General features: G+C 43.2%; 1 protein-coding gene across 1 annotated transcript in view; it reads right to left on the reverse strand.

Moving 5' to 3' along the window:
- Nucleotides 1–3771: 3771 nt before the first annotated feature.
- The window catches only part of fam171b (family with sequence similarity 171 member B), a 45877-nt gene continuing 28585 nt past the window's right edge, over nt 3772–21063 (reverse strand). The window contains exons 2-8 of the mRNA XM_055637832.1: nt 19887–20120; nt 18814–18906; nt 14240–14398; nt 9967–10137; nt 8732–8848; nt 7232–7352; nt 3772–5707 (exon numbers count right to left, since the gene is read on the reverse strand). Coding sequence (XP_055493807.1) covers nt 4354–5707; nt 7232–7352; nt 8732–8848; nt 9967–10137; nt 14240–14398; nt 18814–18906; nt 19887–20120 — 2249 coding nt within the window. The 3' untranslated portion in view covers nt 3772–4353. The remainder of the gene's footprint in view (nt 5708–7231; nt 7353–8731; nt 8849–9966; nt 10138–14239; nt 14399–18813; nt 18907–19886; nt 20121–21063) is intronic.

Raw genomic sequence — 21063 nt, forward strand, 5'->3', positions numbered from 1 at the left:
CAGAATAGAAACAGGCCCTTTGGCCCACCGAGTCCATGCCAGCCATCTGTCACCCATTCACACTAGTACTATGTTATCCCACTTTCCCATCCACTTCCTTACATAGCAGGGGCAATTTACAGCAGCCAATTGAACCTACTAATTGGGATGTGGGAATGAAACCAGAGCACCAGGAGGAAATCAACGTGGTCACAGGGAGAACGCAAACTCCACAGACACACACGAGGTCAGGATTGAACCTGGTCTCTGGCGATGCGAGGCAGCGGTTCTACCAGCTTATATCACTTAGTGAGGGAATTTGGGGATCTGGTACACAAAAAGCAAAATGTCCATTTCAGGTTTCGGGACAGGGGAAGAGTGAGAATGGTGGAGTGGGTGAATTAAGTGGCAGATACAGATATTATTGGATGGGTTTTTTTAAACAACCAAACAAAATTTGAACCTTTGCTGCAGAAATAGATTAGAATTGATGGCAGGATTTTAAAGGAAGAGTAGAGTTTAAAGGAAGGATTTCCAGAGATTAAGAGCGACATCAGTTAAAAAGATTGCAGTGCCAGGAATAATGCAGTAACAATTTTCACCAATGCAAGAGTTTGTATTCAAACAGTAGTATGTGCACGAGTGACCAGGGAGAAAGCATCTAGTATATTAAATACAGAAGACTATTTGCAAATGTGGATATGATCAGAGGGAATTTGAGTTGTGCCATAGTATTGTTGCTGACTCACCTCGATTCTCAATACCATACTTGTACAGATTCACCAGAAACATGGACGTGGACTCTGGAAGAGGTGGGACAGCAGTCCATTTTGGGGCACGTTACCATTGCAGGGAATTTTGTGCAAACGTTTCATGCACGTCACTTCAGTCAGAAAAGTCCAGAACAGACATAAAGTCTTTAAACTGACATCCCAACAATGCACATTTATTCCCATTTGCCTTTATCAGGAATCACTGGGAATGGTTAGGGATAAACAACTCCCAATGTGTTATTTCTACATCTATCACAAATGCATTTTTTCATACGTACATAAATGTCAAGCGATTTTGTCCCTTGCCGTATAATTGTGATATCTGGTACAGGATGATCTGCAGATGATTACCGAGATCAGCACAGCTTTTCCCCATAGGCACGATACGATAAAATAGAACTTTATTTATCCCAGACCAGGAAGGAAATAGCTCTGTCAAGTCAAAAAACACAAGATTCATGTAATTAAAAGTGACAAGTGGAAAGGATTGGGGATGTGCAAAGATTGGGGGGGGGGGGGGGGGGGGGGGGGGGGGGGGGGGGGGGGGGGGGGGGGGGGGGGGGGGGGGGGGGTCAGTCTACCTCACGACAGAAGGGGGAGGAGTTGTACAATTTGATAGCCACATGGAAGAAGGGTCTCCTGTGGCGTTCTGTGCTGCATCTTGGTGGAACCAGTCTGTTGCTGAAGGTACTCCTCAGGTTGACCAGTGTGTCATGGAGGGTTTACCTGTTGAAAGTCGTTAAGCTCCTGCATAACAGAGGGACACGAGCTTAAAAAAAAAGGCTTACCACATCTGATTATCACGGTGACAGGTTTGGAGGGGCAGTATATTTCCGTGATGCATTTTTTTGTGTGAAGACTGCAGTGATTATGTAACTGCAAACCCAAATTATTACTCATTAGTAGATACGCTGCAGGTACCGATGATCCTCTTGGTTGGCAGCCCACCCAACCATTGCTGACACTTTCTTGCAGACTGCCTATAAACAGGGCACCTTATTTCTCCCGTGTTTAGTGATTAGGTCATCTGAGTGGCAACGGCACGGGCCATTACTCTGGGCCAAGGACTCTGATGGCCATCAGTGGGAGTGGCTCTGCAACACCAACACAAAAACAGAGATGGTCGAGTGAAAATGAAAGTAGTCGGCAGGTTGCCAGCCACCTGGTTACCAGCCACCTTGTTGCAGATACGTCCATTCTTCAGTATTGGTAGGAGCAACCATCACACTGCTCTTGGAAGCTCTTCCACTATTCATCCCAATTTCTTTCCAGTGACCATTACATTTTCTCTGTCGCATGTTCACAAAGTATATCCCAGAACAAAATATTTCATGGAACAAACAAACATTCTCCTTTAGTTACTCAATGCTAAATTGCTTTCTTCTGCCTGATGATATAACACACTAAAATCAGATTAATAACTTTACTCAAGACTAATGTTGATTCAATGAGGGGTGCAGGAAGAACATGCGTGGAGCACTGTAGCTAAACATAACATGTTAATCTGGCCAAAAGTGTGCCAAATGGTGGAAGTAAAGTGCATTAGAGACCTAACCAACATACCATACCCAAAGTACCACAACCATGGTTAACAATATAGCTAATAAGGTGGAGCTTTGTGAAGGAAGGAATTGTAGATGCTGGTTTAAACTGAAGATAGACACAAAAATCTGGAGTAACTCAGCACGTCAGACTTGATTTGTGTTGGAAGGAGCTACAGATGCTGGTTTAACCTGAAGATAGACACAAAAAGCTGGAGTAATTCAGCGGGTCAGGCAGCATCTCTGGAGAAAAGGAATAGGTGACACAAAAAGCTGAAGTAGGGTCTCACCCATTCCTTCCCTCCAGAGATGCTGCCTGACCCGCTGAATTACTCCAGCTTTTTGTGTCTATCTTCGGGTTAAACCAGCATCTGCAGTTCCTTCCAACACAAATCAAGTTTATGATAATCCTACCGTCTTCTCTCAATCATCGGTGATCGGAGGGGTTGCTCAGTGTTATGAAGCAGCATTCAAGTCAAACACCAATGTAAACAAAACATAGTTCAGTTTTATTGGGTTTTCAACAATGCATTAGAACAATTCCGAATGAAATTCACTACTCTTTAGAAATATTACACATAATAATACAACTGTCTTATGGCAAACCGGCTTGGATAACGAATAAAATGTATGAACATGCAACCATGCTTGACACCACACGGCATAAGCAAACATTTTCCTGAAAACATATAATACAATAAAATATTTCCTAATGATCTCACAAAACAAGCTTTTGCTTTAGTTCCTGTATCTCGTCATCGATGAAGTGAAAACTCAAGCGGTTCATCAAGATATGCTCCAAGAACAACAAATTTAACCATCAGAACACGTAGTTGCCGAGACGAAGCAGAATTAGTTGAACTATTTGCAAAAAGTATATTTAGTTATTTTCTGGATTGTGTTGGGAAAATTATATATCTTCTGTTGTGCTTTCTCACATTTTAATGTCATCAGCAAAAATGCTAATGATTCCTCAGCCTTTTGCAGAATCAACAGGTGGAAACTAGAGTGAAACAAGACTTAGCATCTATTATGGGGTACATCACCCCGAGCAAGTATACGGTTCAGAATGCAAATAAAACCAACTTGCTGCGATGTTTTGTCCACCTATAACGAAAAAAAAAACTGAATATTGCTAGTGTGAATCCTATCTTCCTCTACTCACAAAAATGCTAACAAGCAGCACTAACTTCATCTATTTCGCGAGCCTCTCAAATGCAATTCTGCAGAATATTGCCGTGTGAAATCCTACTCCTCTACTCACATGCACTGCATCACAATCATTCGCAAATTTGCAGAATATTTGTGGATTTAGAGTTAAAAAAAAAAACATACTTGTGGTTTAACATTTTAAAACTGTCGATTGAAACTGTATTTTGCACCAGGTTTTGGGAATTACATTTTAAAAGGGGACACACAACGAAAGGAAGTGGCGTGCCACATGTTCAAGGCTAAATGAAGACAAGTCGAGACAAGTGCCCGAGGATGAGAGTTTATCAATACAGTTTTAAATCAAGTACGTTCTTGTTGGTATGAATTTAATTAAATTCTTGGATCAGTCCCTTGTGGGCACCACATAAATTGATCCTTACAGGCACATATCATACTTAACCAGAGCAACCTGCTGTCAAAAAGTAGTAATTAACACATTTTCAGCAACAATTCGTGTCAAAGATCAACAGCAGATTCAACTGCGAAGATTCACAGTGGCAGAGGTGAGAGGTCAGGGGAAATTACTTAGAAAAAGGAAAGAACACCAAAGGTTTAATTGTAAAACATACTGGAAGCTTATCAGACCATTTTAAAATCAATTTATGAATAGGTTCGGGGACCAAAGTTTAAAGGGCACAACATTCTCTTATCTTGGTGTTTGATAACTGTGTGTATTTACAGTATATTCCAGTTAATGAAAGATCTAGAAGATACACATACAAAGTGTCTTTATTCAGCACAATGAATTGTAATCAACAATAAAATGGAGTGCATAAAACCTGCGTAACCACAGAACTAAAAACATGCTTTTGTTCCATCGTGAAGACCTGGAAGCAAAGCAACTCGACTTAGTTTAGAGGGATTAGAGGTCGTTCCTCTCTCTTCTGCCAAACACTTTTTTTACTATCGTCCCCCTCACCTTCAGTACTCATGCGGCCCAGTTTGTGGGGTGGGGTCACACTGATCTCCTCGTCCTGTAAACTCTGGTCACTTTGTTCCTCTTCAACCTCCACGAGGTGGCCACTGCCCCCGTCCAGCACTTGCCTGAAGGAGAGATCCTCTGGGGTGCAGACTGCCGTGCCGCTCTCACTCCCGCTCAGCTCCAGATCTTCCGAGTAAAGGCTCTTCGAGGCCGGCCCGCTTTTGGCACAAGTTTTATCCTTTTCCAGCCTCCTGCCGGTGTGGTGCTCGTTCATGTCAACTCCCGAGTCGAGACTGGTGTCGTTGCTGTGGGCCTTCTTGGGTTTGGGAACGAGCACGCACGAATGTCTGATGGGTGGGATCGGCTTGCCCTCCAGAGACACGAACCAGGCTCTAGGGTGAGGAGAAGGCTTGCTTTTGGTCAGCTCCAGCAGCGTCTGCTCGGAGATGCCCTGCAGTTCTGCAGCAAACGGGGGCACTCCCACCGCCTCATTCAAGGTTCCAGGAACAGATACGGACTCCAGCAGGTTGTTGTTGTACCTTCCCCAGTTGGCAGACTTGGGATCCAACGCCTGCTGCCCCTGAAGGACGTGTTGTCTCTGGGATTCCGACTGCTGTTGGGAGTGCAGCGGCATTTTAGGAAGTGTCTGTGTGTAGCTGTCCCTGGTGAGTGGCTCGGCTAACGGGCTGTACACCATCTGCCTGTTTCGGGGCAAGGTAGCCGACCGAGAAACCTGGTCTGCAGTGCCAAAATGATCTTGGGCTTGCATGATAGCAACAGTCGGGTTATAAATAGGCAACAATTTATTTGAAATTAGAGGTAATTGGTACATTTCTTCATTAACAGCGTGCTGCATTTTGTATTGCCCGTCAATCATCTCCCTTCTCCGGGCCAGCATTTTCATATGTTTAATCTGCAACGCGTTCTTGGGGACATCCTCTGGGCTGTTGGTTGCCTGTTGATAGAGGTTATCCATGCACTTTTTCCGAGATCGGACCGTGAAATTTTCGACGTAAATTTGACAGCTCTCATTGTTTTGTTTCTCTGCGGTTTTATTCACAAGTTTGCAGAATTCCTTGGCTTCTTTATGAGACATTTCCCTTCGAGGACTGTAGGAGATGGCGTGAGACTGTTGCAAAGTTGGCTTCTCATCAGGCTTCGAACTTTCCTTGGTGCCAGGAGCCACGTTCACATGGTTGGTCGATGTGGTCTGGTCTTTCTTCGAGGTATCCATTTTGGTCTTGATCTGTGATTTTTTATGTGGATGATGGTAGCGTCCTCTGTTTAAAACAAAATTGAATAGGAGATCTGAGGGAGAAATTGAAAGGAGACACGTTTTCCACTTAGAGGGGTACGTTTTCCACTAAAGAGAAGTGAAGGTTGTCTGGAATGAGCTGCCAGAGGAGTTGACAGAGGCAGGTACAATTTAAAAGGCATTCAGATACGTAGATAGGAAAGGTGTCGTGTGATACAGGCTTAGTGCACATAAATTGGATTTACACTGTTCGGCGTCAAGGACAGCATGGACTGAAAGGGCACACTTCTGATCTGCACGATTTTATGATATGAAAAAAATCTCAAACTATTAACTAAACGTTGTGGAAAAAGAATTACTGTTTTCTTCTGAAAAATTATGCCAGTATTATGAACAAGAATAGAATGTAAAATTAGGGAATTCCTTATTTCGGGTCGACCCAGGGCCACGGCTATGTATTCAAAAATTAAATCTGGGATTACATACAGATGGAAGCCTCCCAAAATCTCCACTATAGTATGCCTCCCTACTAATAAGTTGTATTGTTGAAATTCTGCACACAACGAACTGCCCTAATTCTCTTCAGCATCATTAATTATAAAATGCCAAATGATCAATTTTTGAACCTGCAAAATCAACCAAAAGACATAGAAACATAGAAATTAGGTGCAGGAGTAGGCCATTCGGCCTTTCGAGCCTGCACCGCCATTCAATATGATCATGGCTGATCATCCAACTCAGTATCCCGTACCTGCCTTCTCTCCATACCCTCTGATCCCCTTAGCCACAAGGGCCACATCTAACTCCCTCTTAAATATAGCCAATGAACTGGCCTCAACTATCCTCTGCAGCAGAGAGTTCCAGAGATTCACTACTCTCTGTGTGAAAAACCTTGAGAGACACCTTGACACAGCAGGTAGTTCTGCTGCCTCACGGCTCCGGGGACAACGGCTCGATCCTGACCTAGGATGATGACTGTGTGGACTTGATGCCTTTCCCTGCTACTGTGTGGGTTTGCCCTTGGTGCTCAGGTTTCCTCCCACATCCCAAACGTGTGTAGGTTGGTAGTTTAATTGTCTCTCCCGAGCGAAGGTAGAAGACAGGAGAATTGGGGAAGTTGTGAGCATAGGAGGAAGAATAGGTTACAGGGAAATAAGTGGAAGTGCAAGACCGTTGGAAATGTTCCGAGAGAGGCCATGGACTCAATGGATTAAATGGACTCTAACGTTGTAATGAAAATATGAGAACGTATACAGAATAATGTGGGGGGAAGTAACTGTAGGTCCTAGTTTAAACCGAAGATGGACACAAAAAGCTGGAGTAACTCAGCAGGAACAGGCAGCATATCAGGAGAGAAGGAATAGGTGACGTTTCGGGTCGAGACCCTTCCTCAGACCCGAAACAGAGACACGACCCGAAACGTCACCCATTCCTTCTCTCCAGGGATGCTGCCTGTCCTGCTGAGCTACTCCAGCTTTTTGTGTCTATCGTCAGAATAATGTGCGGAATCTGCATGGGCATTCATTGATGGAGAAATCCAACTACCTACCTGCAATAACATAAAAGCACACCGACAAATCCAGCAAGAATCACAGCAGTGCCTCCCAAGATGGCCACCAGAAGTGTGGAATGGTAGTTGCTCATATCTTTTGCAATGCGACCGATTGTACCTGGATTAACAAAAAAAAATAAAAACGAGTCCCACTGAATCACATCTGTATTGTTCCCCATTGTGGTTTAAGATCAGCACCAAAGTCTGTGCAGGCAATTTGCAATACTATGCCTTGTATCAAATACAGAACACTACAGACCGTGTGGCTCTATGGGTTCAGTTCTTCTTGATGTCTGGTTTCTAAGAGTAAATCAGTCAGATGTTATCATGTCTATAAGCCTTTCTAGAATAATTTTCATTTATATGAACACAGAATTTACCCACAAGAGTTGACAAGAAGCACAGACCTTGTGGGCTGAATGGCCTGTTTCCATGCCCTCATGACGCTACATGTATGAGTTTAATCATGAATTTCGAACCTCAATTGACCATTTTATTTTTTCCGTCACTCAAATACAAAACCCCACATTAAGCATCTCAGTAATTGCTGTAAAATTAACGCAGGAACTAATTGGCTGTGAAAATGCAAGTGGTCTAAGCTGAGTGATGGCATTTTAGATCAACAGGATAGCAAAAGATGTCAACCCTGGCTCTAGGTATCAGTAACAACACGTCCTTCAAAATACAAGTAAAAGAATCAGTCAAGTTTATTTTCGACACGTTGAGGCCAACTGGGCAGAATATTATCAAATGAAAACTGGGCATTTTGTTTTTATAATTTGGAAGGATTAAGATTTAATTACCTCTGATTGCAAGCATTCTTTAAGTTTTGATGAAGCCAATTCCACTGTCTGTGAGGAATGAGTTTTGACCTTTTGAAGGAGTGTGATCACTCCTTTTTATTTTATTACAGTTAATAAAGGGCGGCATGATGGTGTAGCAGTGGAGTGACTGCCTTACGGCGCAAGAGACCCAGGTTTCATCTTGACTTCGGGTGCTGTCTGTACTGAGTTTGTACGTTCTCCCCGTTACCCGTGTGGGTTTTCTCCGGGGTTTCCTCCCACACTAAAAAGACGGACATGTTTGTCAGTTAATTGGCTTTGGTAAAATTGTAAATTGTCCCCAGTGTGTGTAGAATTGTGCGGGGAACGCTGGTTGGTGCAGACTCAGTAGGCCGAAGAGCCTGTTTCTGCACTGTATCTCTAAACTAAACTAAACTGTGCTCTAACAAACTGTTTATTTTCAGCCAACCTTCTCCCCTTTGAAGTCATCTTTTCTGCTTAATAGGTAAGATATGATGCCCTAGGCTCACACAGAAAGAAACTCCCTGATACCAAAGTACAAAATCCATTGAGTTTTACCCAATCTATACTTCAGTCCACACCCTACAACTAACTTTTAACTTGCAGTAAAATTCACAATACTGTGATGAGGCATTAAATAGAAGAACGTGACAGGAAACTGCAAAGATTAAATGCTGAACGTGCTCTCATTCACCTGTTGTTAATGGTAACGGGGCTGCTATCCATTGTCCCAAGTGAGGGGCTACGTAGGTCCAGACAAGCTGGCCACCCTCTTTCCTAACTGTTCCGAGTCCTCGGTTTACCCAGGCACCTTTGATGAAAGAAGAATATTCAGGCATTTATCTGAGGCAAATAAAAATTTATGGTGCTGTAATAAAAGAAACAATGTTAGAAAACATCTGTTACATATTTGCAGTAGCACTCGGATTACTGTGCTGCCTCACATTCCTGGGGCTCCTGGTTTGAGCCCGATCGCAGGTGGTCTCTGTCTTAGGCTTGCATGCTCTCACTGTGAACAGAGGGTTAGTTCGCTGGTATATATTACCTCCCCAATGGACGCAAGTGTCAAAAACAATCAAGAGGGGGAGTGGCTGGATATGTGAGAAAAATGGCTCATGGGTCTATTGGATCTACTCTGCTGGGAGCCAATACCAACATGATGGCCAGAACGGTCTCCTTCTCCGTCACAAGTAAATTTAACAACTTTTGCATTCATATAAATTTCCCTTGCTGGAATTGATTTCTTCGACCTCGTCTCAGTCAGTCCATTGTTCAATATCCAATGAATTCAAAATAACTTTTTAAATCACTCAGATAAGGACATCCTCAAGTTATTCCTTGTTATAAGTGATAGGAGCAGAATTAGGCCATTCAGCCCATCAAATCTACTCCGCCATTCAATCATGGCTGATCTATCTCTCCCTCCTAACCCCATTCTCCTGCCTTCTCCCCATAACCTCCGACACCTGTACTAATCAAAAATCAATCTATCTCTGCCTTATAAATATCCACTGACTTGGCCTCCACAGCCTTCTGAGGCAAAGAATTCCACAGATTCACCACCCTCTGGAATAAAACTAATAAGTGTTGATAAACAAATGTAAGTTCTTGGTTACTCAAGACTAATTTAGTTATTGCAGTGGTCTTAGCAATGAGTGCAGACTAACGTGCAGGATGTCTTCAGTAACTTCAATGGAATAATGGCTCCTCTCAGCAGTACTTAGCAAACTTAAATCATTCAGTAATTTTAGAAATATTGTGCTAACAAAAAGTTTCTCTTCATCCTGTTGTGTGAAATCCCCTGCACTTTAACAGACTAACATATTAACATTCAGATCACAGTAGCCCAGTGCACAAACAAGGTATTTGGCACCAGACTGTACCACTGATCCAAGGTAATTAGGACTACAATGAAACGTGCTCACATACCAATTTTCAGGTCAAGAGTCCAAGCTGGAAGAGCATCCGCATGTGTCACCAGGTCAGTCGGTCCAAGAGGCAATGTGATGTGGACAGACCCAGTCACCTTCACCGCTTTACCAGCAGCAAACAACTCAACATTAATGGCAGCCAGTGGAGTCAGCTCGATGCTCTTCAGCCCTGTAAAATATCACTTTTTATAATGATGTGTTTAAACATCAAACAAGTCCACATCACCATGAAATGACACTTCCACATGAGGTCAGGTGAAAACTTACCAATTAAAAACGGATATAAATAAATCTCATTCTAAAACCTCCAGGAGCTGGTTGTTCAACATAGATTATGTCTGATTTGTTACACATATGTACTAAATGTGAAGGAAGGAACTGCAGTTGTTGGTTTAAACCGAAGAAAGACACAAAAAGCTGGAGAAACTCAGCGTGACAGGCAGCATCTCTGGGTGACGTTTCGGGATGAGACCGTTCTTCGGAACGACCCGAAACATCGCCCATTCCTTCTCTCCAGAGATGCTTCCTGTCCCACTGAGTTACTCCAGCTTGTTGTACTTAGTGAAATTGGGTGTACAATGTTATCTGCAGGTAACACAAGATAATAGGTGGAGGGGATCAAGAGAGAAAAAGAGGTAATAATGAGCCAGGAGTCTGTTGAATTATTATAAACATAGCCAAACCAGTCAGCCACATGAATGACTACATTTGAATATGACTACACACAGAAGCATAATTTCACAATGCCATCGATTTAGTCATTTATTTTTTGCTCATTTTTGTGGACCAAATTGAATTTTACATTGTTTTCTCACCCAAAATATTTCAGTTCTGATTAGTCAATTATTTACCTCAACTGGATCTGCAAAGCAAAACTTAATTACAGACCAGATAGAACCATCCAACAGTCCAGGTCGACATTCATGCCTCTTCAAACCAATCAATCAATCAAATACTTTGTCATTCAAAAATACACCAACAAATGCAAATCTGAACGAAATTTTGTTGCATCTGGCTCACCGTGCAACACAAAATACCAAAAGGATAAATAGATAAAAAGATAAAATAGATGAAAAGATAAAATAGATAATAGTGGCGGCACATTATATGGAATTCAAGAGACTGATGGCTCGGGGGAAGAAGCTGTTGCAGAACCTGGCCGTTCTGCTCCTTATACTGCGATACCTTTTGCCCGAGAGCAGCAGAGTGAACAGTCCATGATGGAGATGTGTGGGGTATTTTATAATGCTGTTGGCCTTGGACAAGCAACGTTTGCATACCTCGGCGTCCATATCGCTGCTGATATCTCCTGGACGGACAACACGACAGCGGTCATCAAGAAGGCTCAGCAGCGGCTGCACTTCCTGAGGGTCCTCAGGAAGCACAATCTGGACTCTAACCTGCTGCTGACCTTCTACCGCTCGTCCATCGAGAGCCTGCTGACATACTGCATTACAGCATGGTATGGCAGCTGCACCATGGCAGACAGGGAGAGGCTTCAGAGGGTAACCAGGACAGCGCAGAGGATCATTGGCTGCCCTCTCCCCTCCCTGATGGACATCTACACCTCCCGCTGCCTTAGCAGGGCAAAGAAGATCATCAAAGACAGCTCCCATCCTGCGTTTGGACTGTTCGACCTGCTGCCCTCTGGAAGGCGCTATAGGTGCATCAAATCCAGGACAAACAGACTCAGGAATAGTTGCTTTCCGAGAATTATAACTACTATAAATTCAAATTCACACATGCACTGACTACACCGCCCAACACAGACTTCCATCTGTATATATGTAAATATGTATGTAGCGCCGCAGAAATTGTGCACCTATTCCCCCCCCCCATCTCCCTTCTGTTTTTTGTTTTTTCTGTTTCTTGTTTTTTGTGCTAAATTGTAGGTACGCAATGAGTACGAGCAGCTTTCAGTTTCACTGTACATGTATAGTGACAATAAATGGCATATCTATCTATCTATCAAGTCCCGGATTGAAGGAAGAGAAGTCCCGATGATATTTTCAGCCGTCCTCACCACTCTCTTCACGGACTTCCATTCTTCAACCAAGCCCATCAACAGGGATTGCTAATCCCTTTCTGATCTGGTTTCCCTGTCGACACGCTATTTGCTTCTCCTACTTCTATACTCTATTCATGCTCTGGATATCAATCCCACCCAAATTGCCTGCGGGATTTTTCTGTGATGGTCTTCAATTTATCACCTCCGGTTCTGGAGTTGACAACATCTTTTCCACAATAATGCTCTCAAAGCATTTTAAACTCCTCACTATCACTTTCCAGAGCCCACAGCCATTCTGGTCAAACTTTCTATGCAAAGCAAATGGCCAAAATCTGGTATCAGTCTTATAAATCTTTGTCTAGGACTCTCTGCAGAGCCTCTATATTTGTTGTTCTACACAGGGCACCTATGACTGCAGAATCATAGTAACAATTTATTAATTTGCAATTTGATTGATAAATGGTTGCCCTGACAAATATGCTAAACATTGGTGACACTAAAAGCTGGAGTAACTCAACAGGATGGGCAGCATCTCTGGAGCTAAGGAATGGATCCAGCTTTTTGTGTCATCTCTATTCCTTCTTCAGACTGAAGGATCTCGACCCAAAACGTCACAAAAACATTCCATCTCTCCAGAAATGCTGCCTGATCCGCTGAGCTACTCCAGTTTTTGTGTCTATCTTTGGTTTAAACCAGCATTTGCAGTTCCTTCGTTCACAAGCTAAACATTGTGTTATTTTCTCACCTTGTTATTTAATTACACAATAGTATAGTGTTTTTTCCTAAAAGTCTAACAAATGTAGATTCACCACGAATATTGTGGAAATCCAGAATCCCTCGATAATCCCTTGATAAACATTGCTCATTTTTGGGCGCAATTAATTACTTTCTAATTCAATTATTAAATAAAAATCTATAAAGTTAATGCCAAGATTAAAATATTAAGGCTGGACCTAATCTCTGGATCAGAAGGCTTTATTTGAAGTCCCAATTCTGTATTGAAGAGAGAGATAGATATAGCTCTTAGGGCTAATGGAATCAAGAGACATGGGGAGAAAGCAGGAACGAGGTACTGATTTTGGATGATCAGCTATGATCATATTGAATGGCGGCTCTGGCTCAAAGGGCCGAATGGCCTACTCCTGCACCTATTTTTCTATGTTTCTATGCCACTTGAACTCGTAATGCAGGCTGATGCTCCAGTGCAGTATGGCAGAGAGTTACTGTTCAGGCATGCCATTTTTCATATCAGACATCAAATTAAAGACTCATCTACCTGCTCAGGAGAAAACAAAATAAAATCCAATAGAGCGAATGAGTTTTCTTCTGATGAGTGGCCAAGATCCCTGAGCCAATATCAATAAAACTGGACACTTATTTTTGTAGATATATATTGGGTTTTATGTGAACTAGCTCCCAAGGAAGGGAGAGGAACATCCATTGGGAAAAGGAGCAGTCAAATCTCCAAGGGGATATGTGCATAAGGGTTCTAGAAGAGGAAAAAGATAAATAGAAAGGCTGAATACCAAATTATGAATAGAAAGTGGCAGGCACGGGTTATTGATAGGGGACGATCAGCCATGATCACAATGGCGGTTCTGGCTCGAAGGGCCGAATGGCCTCGTCCTGCACCTTTTTCCATGTTTCTATCCTCTTGGTGATAATTTGAGCGGAAAATGGAAATAAAACAGTGTTCATGCACAGCGACACAATTTGCTATGATAAACACATTGTGTGAACTCCACCGCTCACTAGTCAGTCGGTAAAGAATCTGAAGTCTAAATCCTCATGATAGTTAGATTGCTCTAATCCTATCTGCAGATCCCTTCCCACAGCCATGCATGTTCCTGGGAGAGACACAAAGACAGGATCTTTGAAGAAGGGTTCCAACCCCAAAGGTCACCTAATCTTTTTCTTCAGAGATGCTGTCTGGTGCGCTGAGTTACTCCAGCATTTGGTGATAATCTTTGGTATAAACCAGCATCTACATAAAAAGTATGACCTCTTCTATTTTGATTGTTCAGCATTATTCACCAAAGGCAGGTCAGGGTGGAACATGTATGGTGAAATTCAGAGCAGGAGAATTAGTACCACATTTAAGTACAATCTACAAACTATGGACAAAGAAGCTACGAAGAGACCTTGTTATACACTCCACGTTGCAGATTTATCAAGTAGTTACAGTTACAAAAATAACATTGCAAATAATGAAATCTAGAAAGCAAGATGGGTCAGCTGCAATTAGAAATGCGGAAGCCTTTACTTGATTTATTCATTAAGGTTCCCATTGTATGGATGAAGTTGTCTGTATGCCAGGGAGGCTGGGGAGCTGTGAGATAGGCTGTTAGATTAGAAACATGTGTATTCTTCGGAAGTTTCAGTAACCCCTTTGGGAACTGGACGCTGGGATATCTTCCGTCATCTAAACAAAAAACACAAACTTTGATTAGAAGGGAGGAAAAGTAAACTCGGAGCAATCTAATCCAATTAACAACAGTGCAGCAGTTCTGTGGCAAGAAGATCGGCTGACTAGTTAGTAGTTAATCTTTCAAAGGTGTTAATTAAGTTATTTACAGTTGCGTTCCCTGCGTGCAGCAAAACCCATGTTCATACAATAGAAAGAATGGGCAACTGAAACGTCACCCATTTCTTCCATCCAGAGATGCTGCCTAAGTTACTCCAGCATTCACCTTCGGTGTAAACCAGCATCTATAGATCCGTCCTACACCATGTTCCTACAGATTTCTTCACCTTTACTAAATGCCGAACCCTCCACTGTAATACAGACTTCAACTTGAGCGGTATTAGGCTCAACTCTGCTGCCTTTTGCAGACAGTATCTACTGCTGTTGAGCCATCAAAAGCAAAATAAATACTGGAGTTCTGTACAGGCCATGAGATGTGCAAGTCTGGAACGCACAGAGGGCTGAATCTGACGGCTCACTCCCACGCTTGACTCATGCTTGGCTTGACTCACTCTGGACTCATGCTTGGCTTGCTGGGATCTCCGGATGTTACACTGGAGCAATCGCCACTCAGATCCCACAACAGAATCATTGGCAAGAGAGTTGTAAGGTTGTGCAGCGTATAAATAGGCCTTTCAGCCCGCCGTGTTAATTCAACCGTTCTGCCCATCTATACAAGAGCAGCACAGTGGCGCCGCAGCGGAATTGCTGCCTCACAGCGCCAGAGACCCAGGTTCAATCCTGACTACGGGTTCTGTCTGTACGGAGTTTGTATGTACCCAGGGTGACTGTGTGAGTTTCCTCCGGATGCGCCGGTTTTATAGAGACATAGAAAATACGTGCAGGAGTAGGCCATTCAGCCCTTCGAGCCAGCAGGCCATTCAATATGATCATGGCTGATCATCCAAAATCAGTAACCCGTTCCAGCTTTTTCCCCCATAGCCCTTGATTCCCTTAGCCCTAAGATCTAAATCTAACTCTCTCTTGAAAACATCCAGTGAATTGGCCTCCACTGCCTTCTATGGCAGAGAATTCCACAGATATACAACTCTCTGGGTGAAAAAGATTTTCCTCATCTCAGTCCTAAATGGCCTACCCCTTATTCTTAAACTGTGACCCCTGGTTTTGGACACCCCCAACACCAGGAACATTTTTCCTGCATCTACCCTGTCCAATCCTCTAAGAATTTTATACGTTTCTAAAATGCTCCCACATTGCAAAGACATGCAGGTTTGTACGGTAATTGGTTTCTGTAAATTGTCCCTAGAGTGTAGGATAGAATTAGTGTAAAGGGTGATTGTTGGTCGGCACAGACTCGGTAGGCCAAAGGGCCCCGTTTCCACGCTTTATCTATATACTAAGCTAAATCCTCCTTGAACTCCAGACAAGGTGGGACAACATAACTTTCATAAACAAGGGTTGAGGAGTCATATCATAATCGTTCACTAAAACAACAAAAGACAATGGAATGGATAGTTTTATGTTCATTTATTAAATTAGCAACATTTGGTGTTATCTGGTGACCATATCATTTGATAGCTTCATGTCTCAATGAAAGCAATAGACCAGGAACAACACCATCTGTTATAGTCCAGGACCTGCAGCTTTCAGTGATTTCAGATTTCCACTTCTCATGTCCCAGTTACACCTCCAGTTCACACAAGTGCTGCAAAATGGTGATGAGAAGTGGTTGTGCTTCACTTCATGACCTCACCGTTAATACACTTCTCACTTCACCCCCAGCCTCCTCCAATCATCTCAGGGCGAGGAGAACAGATTCCCCCGTTGCAAAACTGACGGTGAAGCACTGGGAAATTGTGAGGGAGTGGAGATTTAAATAAAGATAAACTCAGGTTAAAGGAAAGTTTTCTCAGCATCTCCTCAGACGAAAATACAGGCAGGGTAAACGGTCTCTCATTCGCAGTGTTCACTGCCCCCCTGTGGTCATCCAACACACTGTGGTAGAGGCACATGGAACTGCAAATGCTTTAATAGTAAAACAGTGTTGGAAGAACTCAGTGAGTCGGCTGCATCTACGGAAGGAATAGACAGGAGATTATGGACAGAATGGAAGGGTTCCAACCTGGAATGTCATCTGTCCATCCCCATCCACAGATGCTGCCTGCCCTACCGAGCTCCTCCGGCACTTTATCGTAATCAAAGCACAACAGTGTTCCACACATTAGCTTTTTGTCTTTGCAATCCAGAGCATGGGATCCAAGTTATGCTTAAATTTAACCTATTGGGAATCTCAAAGAAGCCAATGCATCTGCAACAGATTATTCCTGATAAAAGGTCCTTACTGTACAAAGTTCATAGAATTCAGGTGTTCAGAAAAATGCTGACATTCCAGGATTCATACACCACCTTGTGATCCTACCCCGCCACTACCAAGCTGATCCTTGCTCCCAAGGTTGGTCCCAAAAGTTGGAGAAAATCTCTGGAGAAAAGGAATAGGTGGTATTTCGGGTTGAGACCCTTCTTCACACTCCAGAGATGCTGCCTGTCCCGCTGAGCTACTCCATCATTTTGTGTCTATCTTCGGTGTAAACCAGCATTCGCAGATCCTTCCTACACATTTTGTTCTGTCTCAAGGTGATCACATCAGAGAAGTGGAGGCCAGGGAATGGTATATTCAAATTCAGTGCTAAATCAAACCAGGAGCCAAGTGCAGTATTTCAGTCACCCATCACTAGTGAGAATGTTAAGGGCTTGTTCCACTTGGCAATTTTGCCAGCGTCATACAGCATCTGCAAGGGATTATACAGAAGGGTCTCAACCCAAAACGTCATCCATTCCTTCTCTTCAGAGATGCTGCCTATCCCACTTAGTTACTCCAACATTTTGTGTCCATCTTTGACACCCTTTAGACCAGGGGTTCCCAACCTTTTTCATCCCGTTTACCCCTGACAACTTTAATAGCACGTAACAATGTTATTTCACTTAGTTATGAACAGCTAATGATGAACAGATACCGGTATACCAGAACAAAACATAGTCAGTCAATGAGAAAAAATATGTACAAATCCAGAATCAACAAAGTTACCCCATGGGGTAAATTTCCCGCGGGTTGGCAACCCTTGCTTTAGACAATGAATTGGCAGGGTGAAGAGGCAGTGTCTCTGGTCATGATACACGAGGAGATATTCCTTTTAGGCGGGGAAGACGTTGTAATGGAATGGGAGCTCCCACATTTCTATAACTTTTATTAAATGGAAACAAGTGGTTCTGATCAGAACTGTTGCTCTGGATGCTCAGGAGCTTAATAAATCTTATTAATCATCTGAACGAAACCTCAATCCTGTGTTAACTCCAGCCACTTTGTGAGGGACTAAACAAACATACGAGGAGAGGACCCCAACATCGTGGGGATGCCACTATCCCCTTCTGGCTTTTCCGTTTGATTCCAATGAAATAGGAACATTTGGTCAGGAATGATACCAGTGAAGAGAAGGAGATAACTAACACAGACCAACATATTCAGGGATGATATTTCAGTAACATAGTAATTATGGCCTGCAACTTGCAGAGTTTCAGAAACCCTTGAACAAAAATCTTTGACCAGCACCTAGACTGGAGGTGAAATTTTGCTGACTATTAAAAGGTGGACAGTGGGGTATGTGGTTATTATGAGTATTATTAGATTTATTATTGTCACATGTACCAGAGCACAGTGAAAAGCATTGTTTTGCTTGCTATCCAAACTGATCAGGTTATACTATACATAAATATAACCAAGTCAAACTCAAGGACATCAGATAGAACAAAGGGAACAATATAGAATGCAGAATATGGCTGTGTTTGGTTTATTATCGTCACGTGTACAGAGGTACAGTAAAAAGCTTTTTTGTTGTGTTATCGTCCTTGCTTTATCTATTGTACTTAGAAGCACAGAAAATAGGTGCAGGAGTAGACCATTCGGCAATTCAATGTGATCATGGGTGATCATCCACAATCAGTAACCCGTTCCTGCTTTCTCCCCATATCCCTTGATTCCGCTAGCCCCAAGAGCCCTACTTGAGTTTGACTCGATTACATTTACATAGCACTGTAGTGCATCAGTTCCACAGACAAAGTCCAATGTCCGCATTGTCCCAACAGGCTTGTTCTGACCCCCACACGTTGGAAAGTCTGCCACTGCTTGTAGCCTCGCCCCTCAGCTCCAGCACGGGGATGAGCAGGATCCACCTTCCTGATGCGGAGAAGATGGAGTGGGGTACTATGAGCATGGAGGCCAAGCACCAAGATATATTTCCTTTATGTACATTTCGACTTTAGGATGCCCTGTAACTTGGGTTTAACAGTATCACTGCACATATCTTTGTTACAAGCAGAGTATAAGTGTAGCTAAAACCGTTCTATGCGCTACTTACCAATTTTCCCTCCTGTTATTAAGATGGCATCTTCGAATAACCAGAGGTTTGCTCGGCTTTGCGGAATCATCGAAAGCGTTACGGCTGCAAAAACTGGAAAGCAGAAACAAAAAGCATGGCAGAACAATTTTTTTGTTTTAAATGCAGTCTCAATAAGTCATACCCGATTCCCAACTGAGCTGCTCATTAAACATCAGTAGAGTGAAGATCCTCTACAGAAATTCTCTTTGCCTCCCAAATGTGGAAGCAGGCAACAAAAGCCTTCAAACAAAAGGCCAAAGTTTAAACAACTGACGGGAGATCCAGAAACAGGTGACAAATGTCTCTAGCATTAAACAAACAACGTTATGCTGCAACTGGAGGGCCAGTGTTGGGAATCCATGGCTGTGTTGAAATATGGGGAGCATTGACTGAGGTGGCTCCATCCTTAGAGATACTTCAGTTCAAACCTCAGCCTTGCATGGAAAATTACCTTAACTTAAGCTATCCTCATCAAAACATCACATAAACAGCCACAAAAGAGGTTCATGCCAGAAAGGACTCATGAGACAGCGCACTTTATTATTTGTCTACTCTTGCTTCTGAAAATAAATCAATTTTAAATTAAGAAACTGTCTGTCTTTCTGTCCAAATGAAAATAATAAGAACTTTACTGCTGAGAATTGGAACAGTCAAACCAATTTTCCTGAATACATGTCCAAATCTGGGTCCTCTCCCATAAAAGGTTGTACATTTGTATGCTGCCTTCCACATCCCTCTCCAGACTTCCCACAACGTTTATAACCAGTGACAGTTTTACTGACTGCCATAGAGGGATCAGAAGGAGCATTGGATGTCAGGGGTTATGGGGAGAAAGCAGGAGAATGGGGTTAGGGGGGAGAGATAGATCAGCCATGATTGAATGGCGGAGTAGACGTGATGGGCCGAATGGCCTAATTCTGCTCCTATCACTTACGACCTTATGATCTATAAAGACCGTTGCCAATCCACCTTTCCTATTCCAGATGATTTTTTGGTGGAGTAGAACCTAGAAAGGGAGAACAATGGAGATAGGATTGTCGCTGAGCATGTACCTGGCACTCTTCTGGTTTTCCAGGGCAAGGATGCAAGCAGGTAGCCCTCTTTACGTGCAGTGACAGTCAGAGGGAGGCCCAGCGTGTACGGTACTTTGAAAACCACTCCTCCACCATCCTCACTGAGGGCCGTGTTGGTTTTGGTGAAGTTGACAAAGACGTCAACGATGGCCCTGTCCAGGAAATGGCGAGTGACCACATCGTTTAACTGCACCTTCAAGGTGAATGAGGACCCTGAAACCAGAGAAGAGATCAATGCTTAAGTTTCAACAAAAGTACAAATCACACTATAAGCTGGCTTCTAAGGAAGATGTTGATCTGTACATACTAGAAATTAGAAAGCAATTTTAATTTTACAAAAGCCTGTTGTCTTCAGTGCAATTACTGCTTGCGTGGTAAAATCAATAATCAGGTTCACTCTGGGAACCAAGGATGTCTGTGGCCAGAATAACGCAAGTGAGCTTGGAGTTTGACCACAGCACAGTTTGGTACAAGACAACAAGGCTAGAAGATACAATAAAATGTTCACAGTCCAGCACACTCAGGCACAGTGGCGCAGCAGTAGAGTTGCTGCCTTACAACGCCAGAGACCCGGGTTCAATCTTGACTACAGTGCTGTCTGTACGGAATTTGCACGTTCTCCCCGTGACTGCTGGGTTTTCTCCGTGCTATGGTTTCTCCCACATCCCAAAGATGTATAGGTTTCTTGGTTCTTGGTTTCTTGGTCCTCCAAAATATTCCAAATGGAATTTAAACTGGAGGTGGTGGAGGGATGACTTAAGCCAGAAAGGGTTATTGGGAAGGTTTATTGCCGGTTGATTGGCGTCGGTAAAAATTCTAGATTGTCCCCAGTGTGTAGCATAGTGAGAGTGTACGGTGGGCCAAAGGGCTGTTTCTCCAAACTAAATTTGGTGGTGGGTCTCAACCCTAAATGTCACCCATTACTTTGTTTCAGTTATGCTGCATCTGAAGGAACTGCCGATGCTGGTTCAGACTGAAGAAGGATCTTGACCCGAAACATCACCCGTTCCTTCTCTCCAGAAATGCTGCCTGTCCTGCTGAGTTACTCCAGCATTGTGTCTAGCTCCGGAGACGCTGCCTGTCCCTCTGAGTTACTCCAGCATTGTGTCTAGCTCCAGAGACGCTGCCTGTCCCTCTGAGTTACTCCAGTGTTTTG

This window comes from Leucoraja erinacea, chromosome 7 (genome assembly GCF_028641065.1).
Source record: "Leucoraja erinacea ecotype New England chromosome 7, Leri_hhj_1, whole genome shotgun sequence".
NCBI lineage: Eukaryota > Metazoa > Chordata > Chondrichthyes > Rajiformes > Rajidae > Leucoraja > Leucoraja erinaceus.